We start from the raw sequence: 20,454 nt of genomic DNA on the forward strand, positions 1-20,454 counted from the left end.
TCGGGTTGGAGAGTCACAAGATTAACAATGTGGTAAGCTATGCATAATTATATATGCATGAAAACCCAACGTCTGAGACCATGACAATCCCCACTTTCTCTTCACCTGACTCTATGCCTCCAGGATACTTTTCTGCTGGATTTCACAAAAATGACAACCCTAAAAAGCCTCCTCATGCTTTTGCCCAGTCTTCCCTTTCCGGCCCCATTTTCTGAGAGGTGTTCCCAAGCCATGTCATTTTCACCTTGTTCCCCATCTCCTCCATTGCCAACTGATAGGCAAGTATGCATCCCTAATCAACGCTACATCCTCTTGAGGTAACTCAGCACTGTATATGCTTTCACATCAATGCCTTCAAAATGTTGTTCAGAGTACAATTACCCCAACATCTATTCTCTTTCATATGATGCATTAACCAAAAAAGTAGCTAACCCAACCCAACTATGATGTTTAAAGTAGACCAAACCCATCTGCATGTCTACAGTGGAATCTAGTCGCTCTCTCTCTCTTTAGCTCTGCTTCCTCTGTCATGGTGTCTTCAATCTCACCCATTATGCATCTGGACCTCACTTCACGTGAGAACTATGCACCCACCGAGGTGAGATATGACGATCTTTAACGCTGCAGGTGCTGCAAGAAGTACTGTATGTGGACCAGACCAACACTGTCCCAACACCCCCGCCTGGTCTATCTTGATGTACACTCAATCTCTGGAATTCAGCCCGTGCTCTTGGTTATCTCCAGCTCCTCATGTGCTGCTTTCACCTGAGGATATACACACTGCAACACATGGGTCATTTCCTGACAACATAGACTCTCCTCCTATGTCAAGATCACTAATATGTGACATTTGAATAACAGCCTCCCCTGTACTCCCATCGGTCTCCCAGTTACCAGTGATCCGTGTCACAGCCCCAATGTAAGTTTGCTTTCGTCCCTCTGCATCCAAAGAACACCATACCTACTGTGAAGCATGGGGGTGGAAACATCATGCGTTGGGGCTGTTTTTCTGCAAAGGGACCAGGACAACTGATCCATGTAAAGGAAAGAATGAATGGGGCCATGTATCGTGAGATTTTGAGTGAAAACCTTCCATCAGCAAGGGCATTGAAGATGAAACGTGGCTGGGTCTTTCAGCATGACAATGATCCCAAACACCCCGCCCGGGCAATGAAGGAGTGGCTTCGTAAGAAGCATTTCAAGGTCCTGGAGTGGCCTAGCTAGTCTCCAGATCTCAACCCCATAGAAAATCTTTGGAGGGAGTTGAAAGTCTGTGTTGCCCAGCAACAGCCCCAAAACATCACTGCTCTAGAGGAGATCTGCATGGAGGAATGGGCCAAAATACCAGCAACAGTGTGTGAAAACCTTGTGAAGACTTACAGAAAACGTTTGACCTCTGTCATTGCCAACAAAGGGTATATAACAAAGTATTGAGATAAACTTTTGTTATTGACCAAATACTTATTTTCCACCATAATTTGCAAGTAAATTCATTAAAAATCCTACAACGTGATTTTCTGGATTTTTTTTCTCATTTTGTCTGTCATAGTTGAAGTGTACCTATGATGTAAATTACAGGCCTCTCTCATATTTTTAAGTGGGAGAACTTGCACAATTGGAGGCTGACTAAATACTTTTTTGCCCCGCTGTACATGTAGTGTGTAAATTGAAGTCCTATGAGTGTCATCTGATGAAGATGATCAATCTTTGGCTGGAAAAATGGCTGTGTTTTTCTGTGGCTATGTGGTGATCGAACGTAATTGTTTGTGGTGCTTTTGCTGTAAAGCATATTTGAAATCGGACACTGTGGTGGCCAAAGGTTTTGAGAATGACACAAGCGCCAGGACTGTCTCCTAAAGTTGATTCAGCTGTGGGATCGGGGCACCGCCAGTACAGAGCTTGCTCAGGAATGGCAGTGGGCAGGTGTGAGTGCATTTGCATGCACAGTGAGGCAACGACTTTTGGAGGATGGCCTGGTGTCAAGAAGGGCAGCAAAGAAGCCACTTCTCTCCAGGAAAAACATCAGGGACAGACTGATATTCTGCAAAAGGTACAGGGATTGGACTGCTGAGGACTGGGGTAAAGTCATTTTCTCTGATGAATCCCCTTTCCGATTGTTTGGGGCATCTGGAAAAAAGCTTGTCCGGAGAAGACAATGTGAGCGCTACCATCAGGCCTGTGTCATGCCAACAGTAAAGCATCCTGAGACCATTCATGTATGGTTGCTTCTCAGCCAAGGGAGTGGGCTCACTCACAATTTTGCCTAAGAACACAGCCATGAATAAAGAATGGTACCAACACATCCTCAGAGAGCAACTTCTCCCAACCATCCAGGAACAGTTTGGTGACGAAGAATGTTTTTTCCAGCATGATGGAGAACCTTGCCATAAGGCAAAAGTGATAACTAAGTGGCTCAGGGAACAAAACATCAATATTTTGGGTCCATGGCCAGGAAACACCCCAGACCGTAATCCCATTGTGAACTTGTGGTCAATCGTCAAGAGGCGGGTGGATAAACAAAACCCCACAAATTCTGACAAACTCCAAGCATTGATTATGCAAGAATTGGCTGCCATCAGTCAGGATGAAAGCCTAGAAGTTAACTGACAGCATGCCAGGGTGGTTTACAGAGGTCTTGAAAAAGAAGGGTCAACACTGCAAATATTGACTCTTTGCATCAGCTTAGTGTAATTGTCAATAAAAGCCTTTAACACTTATAAAATGCTTGGAATTATACTTCAGTATTCCATAGTAACATCTGACAAAAATATCTAAAGACACTGAAGCAGCAAACTTTGTGGCATTTAATATTTGTGTCATTCTCAAAACTTTTGGCCACGACTGTATATACCTTCCTCCTAAAACCATTAACTTCTGGTGTAGACCCTCTAAACCTCAGCACTCCATCAGTGACATGAATAAGTATATTTCATGTTCTCAGAACCCAACACTGGCCAACACATTTTCAAATCAATCATCCAACCTTCAAGTTAATGTTCCGTTGTATTCTCACTCATCACACCTGTGACCTCATTCAAGTATTGCCCTTTAGGAGGCTGAGATCCATAGAGGTTCCACAGAATAACTCAGAGGGCATATCTAACTCTTAACTAATCTGATCAACAAAAGGCATGGGATTTACAACAATGAGTCTTGTAATTTATTCATACTGAATTGAAGCATATACATACTTATACATTGATCAGATATGGACTGCTCAGATGTAATCCACCCACTCTCAATCTAGCAGTGGGTTAAAGTACGTTAGTAAAATTACTTTAAAGTACTACTTACAGTAAGTCGGTTTTTGGGGTATCTGTACTTTACTATACTATTTATATTTTTTACTACTTTTACTTCACTGCATTCCTAAAGAAAATAAAATACTACCTATGATCTGGTGGACTCACAAACACAAATGTTTAGTTTCTAAATTATGTCTGAGTGTTGTGTGCCTCTGGAAATCCGTGAATTGAAAACACAAGAAAATGCTGCCGTCTGGTTTGCTTAATATAAGGAATTAAATGATTTACACTTTTACTTGTACTTTTACTTGCACTTAAGTATATTTGAGCAATAGCATGTACTTTTCATACTTAGGTATATTTAAAACCAACTACTTTTAGACTTTTACTCAAGTAGTATTTTACTGGGTGACTCATTTGAACTTGTTACTCAGAAAGGATTCATGTTATCAAGAGTCTTCAAACAGATTAGCAGACAGAATAGAATGGATAGAATGGGAGGCCCTTGGTGAGAAGGAAAAAAGTACCCTCACTTCCTGTTTCAACACCTATTTCAACACTGTTATTTCAAAAACAGAGTTAAGAACAGCTCAACCTTCATACAGACCGCTCTGCTAGGAAGTGGAAACCAGAGCACTGAGTTGCTGGTTTGTCGTGGTTTCTGTCTCTTTTCAGTTCACACGCACAGACACACACAGCTGCGTCTGTCTTAAAAGGAGCAGAGATACAGTACAGCACCATGAACAACACCAACAATACCTTAGAGGACAGCACTCCGGAGCTGAGTTGTGTGAGTGCAGTGTATACAGTCTCTGCCGCGGTGTACGGCTGTGTGATGGTGCTGGGCCTGCCGCTCAACGCTGTGTCACTGTGGATTCTGCTACGCCGCCACGGCCTTAAATCCTCCAGCGCGGTCTTCATGAGCCACCTGGCTCTGTCAGACCTGCTGCTGGTGCTCTCCCTGCCCACCCGGGTCTACTTCTACACCACAGGCAACTGGCCCCTGGGCATCCAGGCCTGCACGGCCACCACCATGCTGTTCCGCAACAACATCCGCTCCAGCGCCTTCTTCATCACATTCATTGGCCTGGACAGGCTGCTGGCTGTGGTCTACCCTCTAAGAACCCGCCACATCCGCACCACCACCAATGCCTGGAGGGCCTGTGTCTTCATCTGGGTCCTGATTGTGGCAGTCAACATCCCAGAGGCCCTCTACTTCATCAGTCATATGAAGAGCTGTAATGCCACTGACAAATGCTTTGAGTTTACTCAAGAATGTGCCTTGAATGTGCAGATAGCTGGTTACGTGCAGTTTGGGCTGGTGTTCGCCATGCTGGGGGTCAATGTGGTCTCCACCACCATGGTGTCCTGGACGCTACACAGGCACCTCAGCGATGCTGCCATGGTCAACAATAAGATGAATGTCATGCTGATCTTCACCATCAACCTTCTGATGTTTATTGTCTTCTTCCTGCCCTCCTCCATTGTGCTGATGCTCAAAATCAAGCAGGCTATCATGCCCATGTTCTGTCTGGCCAGCATCAACTGTTGTCTAGATCCACTGTTGTACTACTTCTCTTTAGATGCTTTCTGGAAGACGAAAGAGCGTTCTGACATAGAGGTTTCACTGGCCAGATCACATGAAAGTAGATTAGGGAGGACACAGTGAGAAACAACTACCGGTGAAGATAGTTTGAGGTAACTGCATCAACATGTGTTCCTAAATATTCCACAATTTATAGTTAAATGTTCAATTCTATTTTACCAAACAGCATTTGTTTTCTTGTTTTGTAACAGTTCATCTCTTCTTCTGTAAGTTGAATTGCACCCATCTCTACTTAAGATGTGCTCATATAATAGTTTTATTTAATAAACACTTTACAACCGTATTTTCGTGATTTTGATCGTTAATAAGACTGAAGTCATTGACATTTACTGAATGTAGGTTTGGTTCGACTACAGTCCCTTTTCCAAAAGTACTGACAATAACTAAGGCTTTCAGTTCTGCTTTCATCCACATGTAGGGCCGGGTGCCCAACATTTCCCACTGTTGAGTGGTTCAAACATCAGACAGTCATGTGAATTTGTTGATAATTCATGAGGATCCTGGCTGAGGAGCCAGGCAAGCAGCAGCAACCAGCCAACAGCTCAGAGCCCTGCCACATGGAGGGGCATCTGTGTCCACGATATATGACAGACAGACTATAAAATAAGGAGTCACTATGGAGTTTAGTACAGGAAAGCCAGTGTAATGATGGCATGCAAATAAATGGATCCTTTGAGCCATTGTCTTCCAACAGGTGGGGTCACTCCTTTGCAATGCTTATCCCTCAACCATCAGAAAAGGTATCTGCGAAAAGCCCATATCTTACAAAAGACAATGCCTTTGGGCCTAAGAAAACTCTAATCAAGCAATGTATGTTGACTGGATATAGGCTATGTGAAATATGTGGTCTACATCGTGTGCTGCCCTAAGGGGAGTGACATGTAGAAGTTAGCTGGGACCTACTAAGATCTCCTTTTCCTCATGTCCTCTTTTTCCATGTATAAAAACTAGGTGACACAGCTCAATTAACTGTCTGAAAATAACATACTTTCCCACCAGGCCCAAACAGGTCAGTGCATGAGATTTGTTTACACTTTACATCACTAAAAGACACCTCATATCGTACCACAGCTGTCCACTTAAACCTACATACTGTAGGACAGTCTGGTTTCACATGTTCACCCAATGACACTTAACGATATGATCCGTTACCTCCAGACAATGAAACCAGGCTGGTGGCACATACACAGAACCAAAGAGAACCGGGACAGCGAAATGTCCAATGATGCCCACAGTGTAGTAACAACTATCACTTATTTAGAAAGAACAAAAGGACAGAAGCCCCCGGGTGTTTAACTATTTTATTCACAGATAAGACTTCACCCGCAGACAAAATATACAGACCAGTCTAAGGTATAGATTAACAGATATAAACTCCCTTACAGCAGTCAATACTTTGGTCCAGTCTCTGACTCTGGACCAAGGCTTTAAACATGCTCTGATTCTAACAGCGCAGTTTTTCCTTACAGAGAAAACACACATGCAGAGGGGAAAATCAAGACAGAATTCTACGAGAATGACTCACAGAAGCATCGTTAAAGAGTGCAAATGAAGTGGGAGAGGCTCAACCTCCCCAGAAAGAAAGAACAAATAATGAAGAGGTGATAACAGGGGCATTAAAATGGAGGAAGCAACTTTCTTTGATGCTTTCATATGGAAAAAGGGGGAGCAACTTTCTTTTATGCTTTCACAGGGCAGGGGCAGCTTGGATAGAAATAATCTGGTATAATATTACATATAACTGCACACAGTAAGTGAAGAGCAAGTATGTCATGTACATGATTCTAGACTTTACTTACAATGCAGGTGCAAACATGCAGACTAATAATGTCTAATTTGTCTACCTCACTTTGTAGGGACACTGGTCCTTAAACTGACATTCACATTTAAAAAAAAAACTTTAGTCTGGTAGGGTGACTGAGCTAAAGAAGAAGACAGACCAGGTGAAAGAGAGAAGCAAGAGGGGTGCAGTGACAGAAACACTGAGACAAAGATCAAGAGAAAGCGATGCTGCACAACATTAGGTCGGTTGTTGGCTGAGGAACAGGATTTCTTGCCTTAGCACAGGGTCCTATTACAAAACTAACAGGGACGAGCAGTAATTTCAAGAGCAGGGAAATCAATTACACTCACATTGATAACACATGGAAATGGTTGTCTTCCCAGACAACCGAGGCGTCACACAGTTCTCTTAAATCGACCCCCCCATCATAATAGGCTTAGGGGTTCTGCTACATGAAACTATTTAATCCAAGGTAAATCACAGAGAAAAACATGTATTATTGCAGCCAGGAAACACAAGGAAAACATCACTACTGACAATTACAAAAATTAAGTGTTTATTTAAATTTTTAAGAGACAGTAAAACGTATCAACTAAGGAACAAAACCATAGTTAAAGTGCAGCTGAAAGGTAATTCAAAATATCTACACAGGGATGCACTACAGTGGCTAGAGAGGTGGCTGTGCCTTAGGGTGTCGTGCCCGACATTCATGACAGTTTACGCTCCATCACAGATGACCGTCTCAACCACAAACGTGTTCTCAAAGTGTCGGATGCGATGGCAGTTCGCCGCTTCCCGTTTGTTGATGCCTACAAGTCAGACAGTGAAAGACTTATTAGACAAGAGAATACAGTGGCGTGCGAAAGTATTCACCCCCTTGGCATTTTTCCTATTTTGTTGACTTAACCTGGAATTAAAATGTATTATTGGGGGGGTTTGTATCATTTGATTTACACAACATGCCTACCACTTTGAAGACGCAACATTTTCTTTGTGAAACAAGAAATAACACAAAAAAACTGTAAACATGAGCGTGCATAACGATTCACTAAAGGTCAACCGATTAATCGGATTGGCCGATTAATTAGGGTCGATTTCAGGTTTTGATTAAAAAAAAAATAATAATTACACCTTTATCTTTATTTAACTAGGCAAGTCAGTTAAAGAACACATTATTTTCAATGACGGCCTAGGAACGGTGGGTTAACTGCCTTGTTCAGGGGCAGAACGACAGATTTTTTCCTTGTTAGCTCGGGGATTCAATCTTGCAACCTTACAGTTAACTAGTCCAACGCTCTAACCACCTGCCTCTCATTGCACTCCACGTGGAGCCTGCCTGTTACGCGAATGCAGTAAGCCAAGGTAAGCTGCTTGCTAGCATTAAACTTATAACAAAACAATCAATCAATCACTAGTTAACTACACACGGTTGATGAGATTACAAGTTTATCTAGCGTGTCCTGCGTTGCATATAATCTATGTGGTGCGTATTCGCGAAAAAGGACTATCCTTGCTCCAATGTCTACCTAACCATAAACATCAATGCCTTTCTTAAAATCAATACACAGAAGTATATATTTTTAAACCTGCATATTTAGCTAAAGGAAATCCAGGTTAGCAGGCAATATTAACCAGGTGAAATTGTGTCACTTCTCTTGAGTTCCTTGCACACAGAGTCAGTGTATATGCAACAGTTTGGGCAGCCTAATTTGCCAGACTTTTACATTGTTATGACATAACATAAAAGGTTGTGCAATGTAACAGCAATATTTAGACTTATGGATGCCACCCGTTAAGATAAAATATGGAAAGGTTCCATATTTCACTGAAAGAATAAACGTCTTGTTTTCGAGATTATAGTTTCTGGATTCGACCATATTAATGACCTAAGGCTCGTATTTCTGTGTGTTATTATGTTATAATTAAGTCTGATTTGATAGAGCTGTCTGACTGAGCGATGGTAGGCACCTACAGGCTCGTAAGCATTCATTCAAACAGCACTTTTGTGTGTTTTGCCAGCAGCTCTTTGCTGTGCTTCAAGCATTGCGCTGTTTATGACTTCAAGCCCATCAACTCCCAAGATTAGGCTTGTGTAACCGATATGAAATGGCTAGCTAGTTAGCGGGGTGAGTGCTAATAGCATTGCAAATGTCACTCGCTCTGAGACTTGGAGTAGTTATTCTCCTTGCTCTGCATGGGTAACGCTGCTTCGAGGGTGGCTGTTGTCAATGTGTTCCTGGATCGAGCCCTGGTGGGGGCGAGGAGAGAGACGAAAGCTATACTGTTACACTGGCAATACTAAAGTGCCTATAAGAACATCCAATAGTCAAAAAGGTACTACATATGAAATACAAATGGTAGAGAGAGAAATAGTCCTATAATTCCTATAACTACAACCTAAAACTTCTTACCTGGGAATATTGAAGACGTCATAAGGTGAATGCACCAATTTGTAAGTCGCTCTGGATAAGAGCGTCTGCTAAATGACTTAAATGTAAATGTTAAAAGGAACCACCAGCTTTCATATGTTCTCATGTTCTGAGCAAGGAACTTAAACGTTAGCTTTCTTATATGGCACTTATTTTGCACTTTTACTTTCTTCTCCAACATTTTGTTTTTGCATTATTTAAATTATTTGTGGCTAAATAGATTTTATTGATGTATTATATTAAGTTAAAATAAGTTCATTTAGTATTGTAGTAATTGTCATTATTACTATTTTTATTTTTTATCATTATTTTTTTTAAATGTAAAACAAAAAACGACGTCGGCTTTTTTTGGTCCACCAATAATCGGTATGGGTGTTGAAAAATCATAAATCGGTCGACCTCTACTATTCACCATCCAAGTCAATACTTTGTAGAGCCACCTTTTGCAGTAATTACAGCTGCAAGTCTCTTGGGGTGTCTCTATAAGCTTGGCACATCTAGCCACTGGAATTTGTGCCCATTCTTCAAGGCAAAACTGCTCCATCTCCTTCAAGTTGGTGTACAGCAATCCAAGTCATATCACAGACTATCAATTGGATTGAAGTCTGGGCTTTGACTAGGCTATTCCAATACATTGAAATGTTTCCCCTTAAACCACTCGAGTGTTGCTTTAGCAGTATGCTTCGGGTCATTGTCCTGCTGGAAGGTGAACCGCCAACCCAGCCTCAAATCTCTGGAAGAGTGAAAACAGGTTTCCCTCAAGAATTTCCCTGTATTTAGCGCCATTCATCATTCCTTCAATTCTGACCAGTTTCCCAGTCCCTGCCGATGAAAAACATCCCCACAGCATGATGCTGCCACCAATATGCTTCACTGTGGGGATGGTGTTCTCATGGTGATGAGGTGTTGGATTTGCGCCAGACATAGGGTTTTCCTTGATGGTCAAAAAGCTCAATTTTAGTCTCATCTGACCAGAGATCCTTCTTCCATATGTTTGGGGAGTCTCCCACATGCCTCTTGGCGAACACCAAACATGGTTGCTTCTTTTTTTCTTTAAGCAATTACTGTTTTTATGCCTACTCTTCCTTTCCTTAAAACCCAACTCTGTGGAGTGTATGGCTTAAAGTGGTCCTATGGACACACACTCCAATCTCCACCATGGATCTTTGGGGTTATCTTTTTCAGGGTTATCTTTTGTCTCTTTGTTGCCTCTCTGATTAATTCCCTCCTTGCCTGGTCTGTGAGATTTGGTGGGCGTCCGTCTTGGCAGGTTTGTTGTGTTGCCATATTCTTCATTTTTTTATTTAAAGGATTTAAAAGGTGCTATGTGGGATGTTCAAAGTGTCTGATATTGTTTTATAACTCAATCCTGATCTGTACGTCTCCACAACTTTGTCCCTGACCTGTATGGAGAGCTCCTTGGTCTTCATGGTGGCGCTTGCTTGGTGGTGCCCCTTGCTTAGCGGTGTTGGAGACTCTGGGGCCGTTTGGAACAGGTGTATATATACTGAGATCATGTGACACTTAGATGGCACACAGGGGGACTTTAACTAATTATGTGACTTTTGAAGGTAATTGGTTGCACCAGATCTTATTTAGGGGCTTATTTAGGATCTTACATGTTTTTAAACAAGTATTTTGTATTTTTTTCACTTCACCAATTTGGCCTATTTTGTGTATGTCCATTAAATGAAATCTAAATAAAAATCCATTTAAATGTGTAATGCAACAAAATAGGAAAAATGCCAAGGGGGATGAATACTTTTGCAAGGCACTGTAGGTGGACCATTCAGACCCTGAGCGACTCCCACAACCCTATACAAGGCTCTGAACCTCCCCATCACCTCTCCCCAACCTACGTCTGCGGGCGTGGCGCTTCAGGCGGTATGTGTCCTTGCCGTTACACAGGCGGTAGATGAAGGGCCCCAGCTGGCGCATGTTATGAACCTTCCCCGTCACAACCATCTCCTCCTGGATAATGTAGGTCTGGGGAAGGTACGTCCCCTTCTAAAAGACAGAGAGAGGGAGGTAGACAGGGTTAGAATTCAGAAAGAGAAAAAGAGAAGGGACAGGAGAGAAAGAACCCAGACTTCATCAAAGAAATTGGAAATAAAGATATCGTCATCCTACAACAAACATGGTATAGAGGAAATGGACCCACTGGTTGCCCCCTAATTACAGAGAGTTGGTAGTCCCACCCACCAAACTACCAGGTGTGAAACAGGGAAGAGACTAAGTAAAATTAGTAAAAACAGGAACATTTTACATCTGGCTAGAAATGAATCTCAAAAGAGAAACATTTCATTGTGTGTGCTACCTATATCCCCCCAATAGATACCCCATACTTTAATGAAGACATGTTTTCCCATCCTAGAGGGGGAGATAAACCATTTCCAGACCTAGGGACATGTACTAGTCTGTGGTAACCTAAATGACAGAACTGGACAAGAACCTGACACCCTCAACACACAGGGGGACAAACACCTACCTGGAGGTGACAGCATTCCCTCCCAAATATGCCCCCCTACACACAACTATGACAAAACAGGTCACAACTCCTGTCAGCTCTGTCACACACTGGGTCTGTACATAGTCAATGGTAGGCTTCAAGGAGACTCCTATGGTAGGTACACAGATAGCTCATCCCTTGGCAGTAGTACTGTAAATTACTTTATCACTGACCTCTTCCCAATCTCTCAGAGCGTTCACAGTCAGCCCACTGACACCTCTACCAGATCACAGCAAGATCAGTCTACTGAACAGAGCAATACTCAATCATGAGGCATCAAAGCCAAAGGAACTGAGTAATATTAGGAAATGCTATAGATGGAAGGAAAGTGGTATAGAAACCTACTAAAAAACAATTAATTCAATCACTTGCAGACAACTTCCTGGACAAAACATTTCACTGTAATAGTGAAGGTGTAAACTTACCAAAAAAGGTCCAGTTCATAGGACCACAAATTCAAATTCCATCTAGACACTGTTGCCATAGAGCACACAAAACAACTATACACACCTCTACCTACCTCACTACAGGTAACTTCCACAAAGCTGTGAACGATCTGAGAGACAAGGCAAGAAGGGCCCTCAAAAGGAGCATAAAATTCAACATACCAAGTAGGATCTGACTAAAAATACTTGATTCAGTTATAGAACCCATTGCCCTTTATGGTTGTGAGGTCTGGGGTCCGCTCACCAACAAAGAATTCACAAAATGAGAAGCACCTGCAAAAATATCCTCTGTTTACAATGTAAAACACCAAATAATGCATGCAGATCAGAATTAGGCCAATACCCGCTAATGATCAAAATCCAGAAAAGAGACGTTATTTTCTTCAACCACCTAAAACAAAGCGATTCCCAAACCTTCCATAACAAAGCCATCACCTACAGAGAAGTGGACCTGTAGAAGAGTCCCCTAAGCAAGCTGGTCCTGGGGTTCTGTTCACAAACACAAACAGAACCCACAGAGCCCCAGGACAGCAACACAATTAGACCCAACCAAATCATGAGAAAACAAAAAGATCATTACTTGAAAGATTTAGCAAAAAAACAGAGCAAACTAGAATGTTCTTTGGCCCTAAACAGAGAGTACACAGTGGCAGAATACCTGACCACTGTGACTGACCCAAAATAAGGAAAGCTTTGACTATGTACAGTGAGCATAGCCTTGCTATTGAGAAAGGCAGCCAAAGGCAGACCTGGCTCTCAAGAGAAGACAGGCTATGTGCACACTGCCCATACAATGAGGTGGAAACTGAGCTGCACTTCCTAACCCCCTGCCAAATGTATGACCATAGAGACACATATTTCCCTCAGATTACACAGATCCACAAAGAATTTGAAAACAAATCCAATTTTGATCGATTCCACAGTGTGCCATTACAACAGCAAGATGTGTGACCTGTTGCCACAAGAAAAGCGCAACCAGTGAAGAACACAATTGTAAATACAACCCATATTTGTTTATTTATTTTCCCTTTTCTACTTTAACTATTTGCACAACATTACAACACTGTATAGACTATGACAATTGAAATGTATCTACGCCTTTGGATCTTCTGTGAGTGTAATGTTTACTGTTACTTTTTTATTGTTCATTTCACTTGTTTATCATCCATTTCACTTACTGTGGCAATGTGAACATATGTTTCCCATGCCAATAAAGCCCTGTGAATTTAATTGAGAGGGATAGAGGGGGAGAGAGAGAGAGGGACAGAAGGAAGAGAGAACATAATAGGTTGTGGAATATGAGAGATGGTATCTCAGACAGACACAGAGACAGAGACAGAGAGAGACAGAGAGACAGAGACAGAGAGACAATGTTACCTTAACATTGACCAGCAGTTCCCAGAGGTTCCGTGGCGGCATGACGATGGTGGTATTGAGCTCGATGACATAGCATTTGTCCAAAGCGATGTCATGGTAGGCTGTCAGTCCCTGGTGACAGAGAAAACTAATTAAAAATGTCAAAAACATGGCTGATTGACTCTCCATCCTACAAGAGGCGTGTGTATGTGTGTGCATGTGCTCGGTCCTCCTCACCCTGTGAAAGTCGTGGATGATGTCAGCGGGGTCACTTCCTCCAAAATGAGGCACAGGCACGCTGATCTGCTCATAGTTGTCTTCCAGGTAGATGCCCACGTTCTCCTCCAGCTCCTGTCTGCCTCTCAGAGGAGCGTACACAGAGTCCTCATAACGAACCCTGCAGTGGAACAGACTCTCCTCTGGGATCTAGGTCAAGGCCCAGGGGAACCGTTAGCAAGGCTCTCACTAACTATCATCTTCATTATCACAGTCTCTACTATTATTAAATGTTTCATGATCCCCGACTGGGATAGAAAGACCAACGTGCTGATACCCAAATGGAAAACTCTGCTCTCCAATGTAGATCATAACAACAACACCATCAGAGGCAGTTACACCAGGAAGCACATTTACAAATCCCACATCAAAAGACAGGACAATAGAGGATAGGCCTAAGTGGTATCATCAGAGTGTTGTCTCATACGGTCACTGTACTAAGACACTGTATGTAGATGCTAGGTACCTGGGGTATGAAGTAGTAGCGATAGACATAGATGGAGGCCAACACCAGGCCAGACATGAAGACCACCAAGCCAGAGGTGAGGCAACATAGGCCGTTCAGAGGAGACCTCTGGGAGCGCAGAGGCAGAACCAGCTCCTCATCATCCTCCTGACAGGGAGACACACAGGGTCACATACATGAGTACACACACATCACACCAGGCTAGTGTCCTGTCCAGGGTGTGTACTTCTACATCAAGCTGCCTCACACTATGAACAAACTCAGACAAAGCTTTCTTGCCCAAGGCTTAATTACTTAATCACCCCCCCCCCCCCCTAGGTAAAAAGGAATACTCACAGCTAGTGTTTCACAGATATTCTATGGTCACATCAAGACAGGGCAGACTAAGTCAGGTTGGGTTAGGAGTATTATGTTTCTGCTCTTAGATAGAAAGGTGACTACAAAGGTGAATCCTGAAACCTGCAGCTATAGTTGGTGGGTGGAATAAATCTGCATGTTTTAGCAGGGAAACAGCAACATGGGTGGCAGAGAGAGAGAGGGTTGACAGAGTGGTTAGTAATGTGGCACCACCCCTAGTCTCTCACCCCATCTGCCCCTGCCACACGCTCCCCCGGTGTGTTGGCAGCGTGTCACTGGTTGGCTTTCTACCGTATATGTGCAACTACGTGGGTGGATAGGTACATTTATCCTGGAGGATGAGCTCTGAGCGTAGGATACTAAAAATAAAGTTATTCTTAGCTGGTACTTGGAGTGAAATTCTCCTGACATTGCTATTGCCTGCATATGAAAACAGCTCACAGACTATCAAACCAAAAACCTTGGTGTTATGACAACCTGTGTTGAAGGAGAAACTAGGAGATAAAATGCACAAGGACGAAGGGATAGACTACATATCATTTTCACTGTCTGTGTGTGGGTGCCTGTGCGTATGCATGTATGCATGTGTCTGTGCTCCCCACAGAGGCAGATAGCTACCAGTGTTCTCCTTTCCTACTGATTGAGATAGGAGGGCCTTACATGGACTGAGAACATGACAATGGTCTGTCTACATTTCCAACAAACGCTATAGAAGATAATGGCCAATAGGCAACTGCCAACTTCCCCTTGAGATAAAAACAGGCAGACATACACCCTAATTGGTTTAGATGCATCCTTCTAACCTTTGATAAAATACACGTCTAAGGCTTTAGTTGTAGCTCATTACTGTCTGCAAGTGGCTGACTAAAAGCAAAGCATATTTCATTGGATTTGAAACTGCAGCATGCTGGGGAGCGAATCTTTCCTAGAACCACTGCATCACAAGTTGAGAACTGTAGCCTCCTGATGGCACAGTGATGCTGCTTATGAAATATGAACTTGCATGGCAAGCAGTATTAACCTCCATCTGCCATTTTGTCTGCTGCCTGTGTTTGGTAAACATGCTTTTCTTGTAATCCATTCACATTTGCCAAGAGATAATTCTTCATAATCCACAGCAAACATTATTGGTTTATGCTTAAAGCAAAAGTAATAACTTGATACTCCTTGGTTTAGGTTCTTACAGCTAATAATTTATCGTTCAATTCTCATAGCCTAACGTTTGCCTAAATAACGGATGTTGATAAAGCTAATTTGTCTAAGAGCATCCACTTAACTATGTTCAATAGTAATGTTAGCAGTGCCCCTTTGTTCATTCAATCGGATATTTGGCAAAGTGCCGACATTTCCACAAATAGCTTGTTAGCCGCACAGCATCGTTTTATTTCCTGCCAAATGGCAATGGCTGCTCTGACCTCAAAATAATGTTCTAAAGCACCTGCTGCGTTTTTCATTGTGCCGGTCAATTTCAAGTAAAATGCCCTGCAGACGCTTGACGAACCCACCGCGCGCGACTAAATAATTATTGGAGGTAGCGCCAGTTAGCTGTTTTATCGAAGGGCAATGCACACAAAGCGATATCATGTTTCAACGACAACGAAAATGCATCACTAACTTACCATCGGATGGGTTATGAGAATTTCAGTCTTTTCGCCATCATTCTCCTCCTTCTCGACTTTCTGACCCGCGACGGACAGGAAAGTGATCTTGACCATTGCTGTTCCTGTCAAAGACTAATCGGGTGTGTTTCGTTTTCTCTAGCTATGGTAGCTAGATCCCCTACTCGTATGTGAGCCTTAACTGTTGTTACTGACACAATGTATCTGGTTGTCTTGTTCTTCTTCGATGGGGTTTCACGGCGGTTGGAGTTGAATGTGCATTACCGCCACTAGCTGGATGGTTTATTGAATAAGAAATAAAACAATTAACATTTCGGGAATGGGGTGAAACGAAATCATACAAAATAAAACACGTCACACTTCTTCAATCACAGTCCACTCCAAAATACATCCCTGCACATAATCAGGGGCCTGTGCTGTAGATACATTCACCGAAAGGGTTTCTTCAACCGCCTTGGCTGTGAAATCACAAAGACCCCCCCAAAAGCACTTACAGGGTATCTTTTCGAATCCTAACTTCATGATTTTTTATTTATTTATAACCTTCATTTAACTAGGAAAGTCAGTTAAGAACAAATTCTTACTTGCAATGACAGCTAATCCGGACAATGCTGGGCCAATTGTGCGCTGCCCTATGGGACTCGAGTTGTGATACAGCCTGGAATTGAACCAGTGTCTGTAGTGATGCCTCTAGCCCCAAATGCAGTGCCTTAGACCGCTGTGCCACTCTGGAGCTCAAAAAGGAGAGACTCTTCATCAAAGAACAGTAGCATGGATGAAGTGAACTTATTTTCTCGGGCCACCATACAGGTCAGTCGATGTCGACGTGCAAATCAAATCAAATCAAATTTATTTATATAGCCCTTCGTACATCAGCTGATATCTCAAAGTGCTGTACAGAAACCCAGCCTAAAACCCCAAACAGCAAACAATGCAGGTGTAAAAGCACGGTGGCTAGGAAAAACTCCCTAGAAAGGCCAAAACCTAGGAAGAAACCTAGAGAGGAACCAGGCTATGTGGGGTGGCCAGTCCTCTTCTGGCTGTGCCGGGTAGAGATTATAACAGAACATGACCAAGATGTTCAAATGTTCATAAATGACCAGCATGGTCGAATAATAATAAGGCACCAACCACTCCATCAATGTCTTAAATTATATCCTCTGCCTTTATTTCTCACACCACCCCAGAAATAACCCCTTTTTGACAAATCTGACCATAATTCTATCCTCCTGATTCCTGCTTACAAACAAAAACTAAAGCAGGAAGTACCAGTAAAGGCATTCCGAGTGGTGCAGTGGTCTAAGGCACTGCATTACAGTGCTAGATGTGCCACTAGAGATTCTGGGTTCAAATCCAGGCTCTGTCACGACTGGGAGAACCATGGGGCGGCGCACAATTGGTCCAGGTTAGAAGGTCTGGTTGGCAGGGATGTCCTTGTCCCATAATGCACAAGCGACTCCTGTGGTGGGCCGGGCACAGTGCTCGTTGACATGGTCGCCAGGTGTTCCCAATGACACATCAGTGCAGCTGGCTTCTGCGTTAAGCAGGCATTGTGTCAAGAAGCAGTGCATGTTGTGTTTTGGAGGACGCACGACTCTCGACCTTCGCCTCTCCCGAGTTGCAGTGATGAGACAAGACTACCAATTGAATAAATAAAGGAACGTTTAGGTGACTCGGTCAAATGTACGCTACAGGACTGTTTTCCTAGCAGACACTGGAATATGTTCCGTGATTCATCCAACGGCATTGCGGAGTATACCACCAGTTTCATCAATAAGTGCATTGACAATGTCGTCCCCACAGTGACCGTACGTAAATATCCCAAAAGAGACCATGGATTACAGGCAACATCCGCACCGAGCTTGTTAGTGTGCCGCTTTCAATGAGCGGGACACAAATCCGGATGCTTATAAGAAATCCAGCCATGCCCTCAGACGAACCGTCAAACAATTTTTTATTTAGAAAAAGCTGTTGCGCAGCAACTCACTGCCTTCCTGAAGACAAACAATGTATACGAAATGCTTCAGTCTGATTTTTAGACTCCATCATAACACTGAGACTGCACTTGTGAAGGTGGTAAATTACCTTTTAATGGCGTCAGACCGAGGCTCTGCATCTGTCCTCGTGCTCCTAGACCTTAGTGCTGCTTTTGATACCATCGATCACCACATTCTTTTGGAGAGATTGGAATCCCAAATTGGTCTACACGGACAAGTTCGGGTCTGGTTTAGATCTTATCTGTCGGAAAGATATCAGTTTGTCTCTGTGAATGGTTTGTCCTCTGACAAATCAACTGTATATTTCGGTGTTCCTCAAGGTTCCGCTTTAGGACCACTATTGTTTTCACTATATATTTTACCTCTATGCGGATGACACACAGCTGTACATTTCAATGAAACATGGTGAAGCCCAAAAATTGCCCTTGCTAGAAGCCTGTGTTTCAGACATAAGGAAGTGGATGGCTGCAAACTTTTTACTTTTATACTTGGACAAAACAAAGATGCTTGTTCTAGGTCCCAAGAAACAAAGAGATGTTCTGTTGAATCTGACAATTAATCTTGATGGTTGTACAGTCGTCTCAAATAAAACTGTGAAGGACCTCAGCGTTACTCTGGACTCTGATCTCTCTTTTGATGAACATATCAAGACTTTTTCAAGGACAGCTTTTGTACATCTACGTAAAATTGCAAAAATCAGAAACTTTCTGTCCAAAAATTATGCAGAAAAATGAATCCATGCTTTTGTTACTTCTAGGTTAGACTACTGCAATGCTCTACTTTCTGGCTACCCAGATAAAGCACTAAATAAACTTCAGTTAGTGCTAAATACAGCTGCTAGAATCCTGACTTGAACCAAAAAAATTGATCACATTACTCCAGTGCTAGCCTTCCTACACTGGTGTCCTGTTAAGGCAAGGGCTGATCTCAAGGTTTTACTGCTGACCTACAAAGCATTACATGGGCTTGCTCCTACCTATCTTTCTGAGTTGGTCCTGCCGTACATACCTACACGTACGCTACGGTCACAAGACTAATTATCCCTAGAATTTGTAAGCAAACAGCTGGAGGCAGGGCTTTCACCTAAAGAGCTCCATTTTTATGGAATGGTCTGCCTACCCATGTGAGAGACGCAGACTTGGTCTCAACCTTTAAGTCTTTACTGAAGACTCATCTCTTCAGTAGGTCATATGAGTGTAGTCTGGCCCAGGGGTGTGAAGGTGAATTGAAAGGCTCTGGAGAAACGAACTGCTCTTGCTGTCTCTGCCTGGTTGGTTCCCCTCTCTCCAGTGGGATTCCCTGCCTCTAACCCTATTACAGGGGCTGGGTCACTGGCTTACTGGTGCTCTTCCATGCCGTCCCTAGGATGGGTGCGTCACTTGAGTGGGTTGAGTCACTTACATGGTCTTCCTGTCTGGGTTGGCGTCCCCCCTTGGGTTGTGCTGTGGTGGAGATCTTTGTGGGCTATATTCAGCCTTGTCTCAGGATGGTAAGCTGGTGGTTGAAGATATCCCTCTAGTGGTGTGGGGGCTGTGCTTTGGCAAAGTGGGTGGGGTTATATCCTGCCTGTTTGGCCCTGTCTGGGGGTATCATCGGATGGGGCCACAGTGTCTCCTGACCCCTCCTGTCTCAGCCTCCAGTATTTATGCTGCAGTAGTTTGTGTCGGGTGCTATTTCTCCTGTCTTATCCGGTGTCCTGTGTGAATTTAAGTATGCTCTCTCTAATTCTCTCTTGCTTTCTTTCTCTCGCCCAGTTCACCGGACGTGCTACCTGTCCCAGACCTGCTGTTTTCAACTCTCTAGAGACAGCAGGAGCGGTATAGATACTCCTAATGATCGGCTATGAAAAGCCAACTGACATTTACTCCTGAGGTGCTGAGGTGCTGACTTGCTGCACCCTCGACAACTACTGTGATTATTATTATTTGACCATGCTGGACATTTGAACATCTTGGCCATGTTCTGTTATAATCTCCACCTGGCACAGCCAGAAGAGGACTGGCCACCCCTCATAGCCTGGTTCCTCTCTAGGTTTCTTCCTAGGTTTTGGCCTTTTTAGGAGTTTTTCCTTGCCACCGTGCTTCTACACCTGCATTGCTTGCTGTTTGGGGTTTTAGGCTGGGTTTCTGTACAGCACTTTGATATATCAGCTGATGTAAGAAGGGCTATATAAATACATTTGAAACAGGCAAAACATCAAAACAGGACTAAGATTGAATCGTACTACACCGGCCCTGACGCTTGTCAGGGCTTGCAAACTATTACGGACTACAAAGGGAAACCCAGCCGCGAGCTGCCCAGTGACGTGAGTGTACCAGATGAGCTAAATGCTTTTTATGTTCGCTTTGCGGCAACACTGAAGCAT

The 20,454-nt window shown here is 43.2% G+C and overlaps 2 protein-coding genes across 2 annotated transcripts; one reads left to right on the plus strand and one right to left on the minus strand.

Moving 5' to 3' along the window:
* The first annotated feature begins 3,850 nt into the window (after positions 1–3,850).
* lpar5b (lysophosphatidic acid receptor 5b) lies at positions 3,851–5,134 on the plus strand. The gene has a single exon (XM_046296688.1). It carries the CDS (start codon positions 3,985–3,987, stop codon positions 4,912–4,914), a length of 930 nt encoding a protein of 309 aa, XP_046152644.1. The 5' UTR covers positions 3,851–3,984; the 3' UTR covers positions 4,915–5,134.
* Positions 5,135–6,138: 1,004 nt separating this feature from the next.
* LOC123992581 (integral membrane protein 2C-like) lies at positions 6,139–16,425 on the minus strand. Its single transcript, XM_046293834.1, has 6 exons — positions 16,093–16,425; positions 14,117–14,263; positions 13,612–13,800; positions 13,396–13,506; positions 10,923–11,070; positions 6,139–7,443 (listed from the first exon to the last, which is right to left on the minus strand). The coding sequence occupies exons 1-6, from the start codon at positions 16,186–16,188 to the stop codon at positions 7,352–7,354; spliced, it is 783 nt and encodes a 260-aa protein (XP_046149790.1). The 5' UTR covers positions 16,189–16,425; the 3' UTR covers positions 6,139–7,351.
* Between the last annotated feature and the right edge of the window lie 4,029 nt (positions 16,426–20,454).

Source organism: Oncorhynchus gorbuscha, linkage group LG13 (genome assembly GCF_021184085.1).
Source record: "Oncorhynchus gorbuscha isolate QuinsamMale2020 ecotype Even-year linkage group LG13, OgorEven_v1.0, whole genome shotgun sequence".
NCBI lineage: Eukaryota > Metazoa > Chordata > Actinopteri > Salmoniformes > Salmonidae > Oncorhynchus > Oncorhynchus gorbuscha.

Bases quoted from the DNA above. Each gene is read 5' to 3' on its own strand.
- LOC123992581 (XM_046293834.1), bottom strand. From the start codon at position 16,188: ATGGTCAAGATCACTTTCCTGTCCGTCGCGGGTCAGAAAGTCGAGAAG. The intron at 13,801-14,116 runs GTACCTAGCATC...GCCTTGACCTAG, and splicing joins GCTACTACTTCATACCCCAG to ATCCCAGAGGAGAGTCTGTT. The intron at 13,507-13,611 runs GTGAGGAGGACC...CTCTGTCACCAG, and splicing joins TCATCCACGACTTTCACAGG to GGACTGACAGCCTACCATGA.
- lpar5b (XM_046296688.1), top strand. From the start codon at position 3,985: ATGAACAACACCAACAATACCTTAGAGGACAGCACTCCGGAGCTGAGT.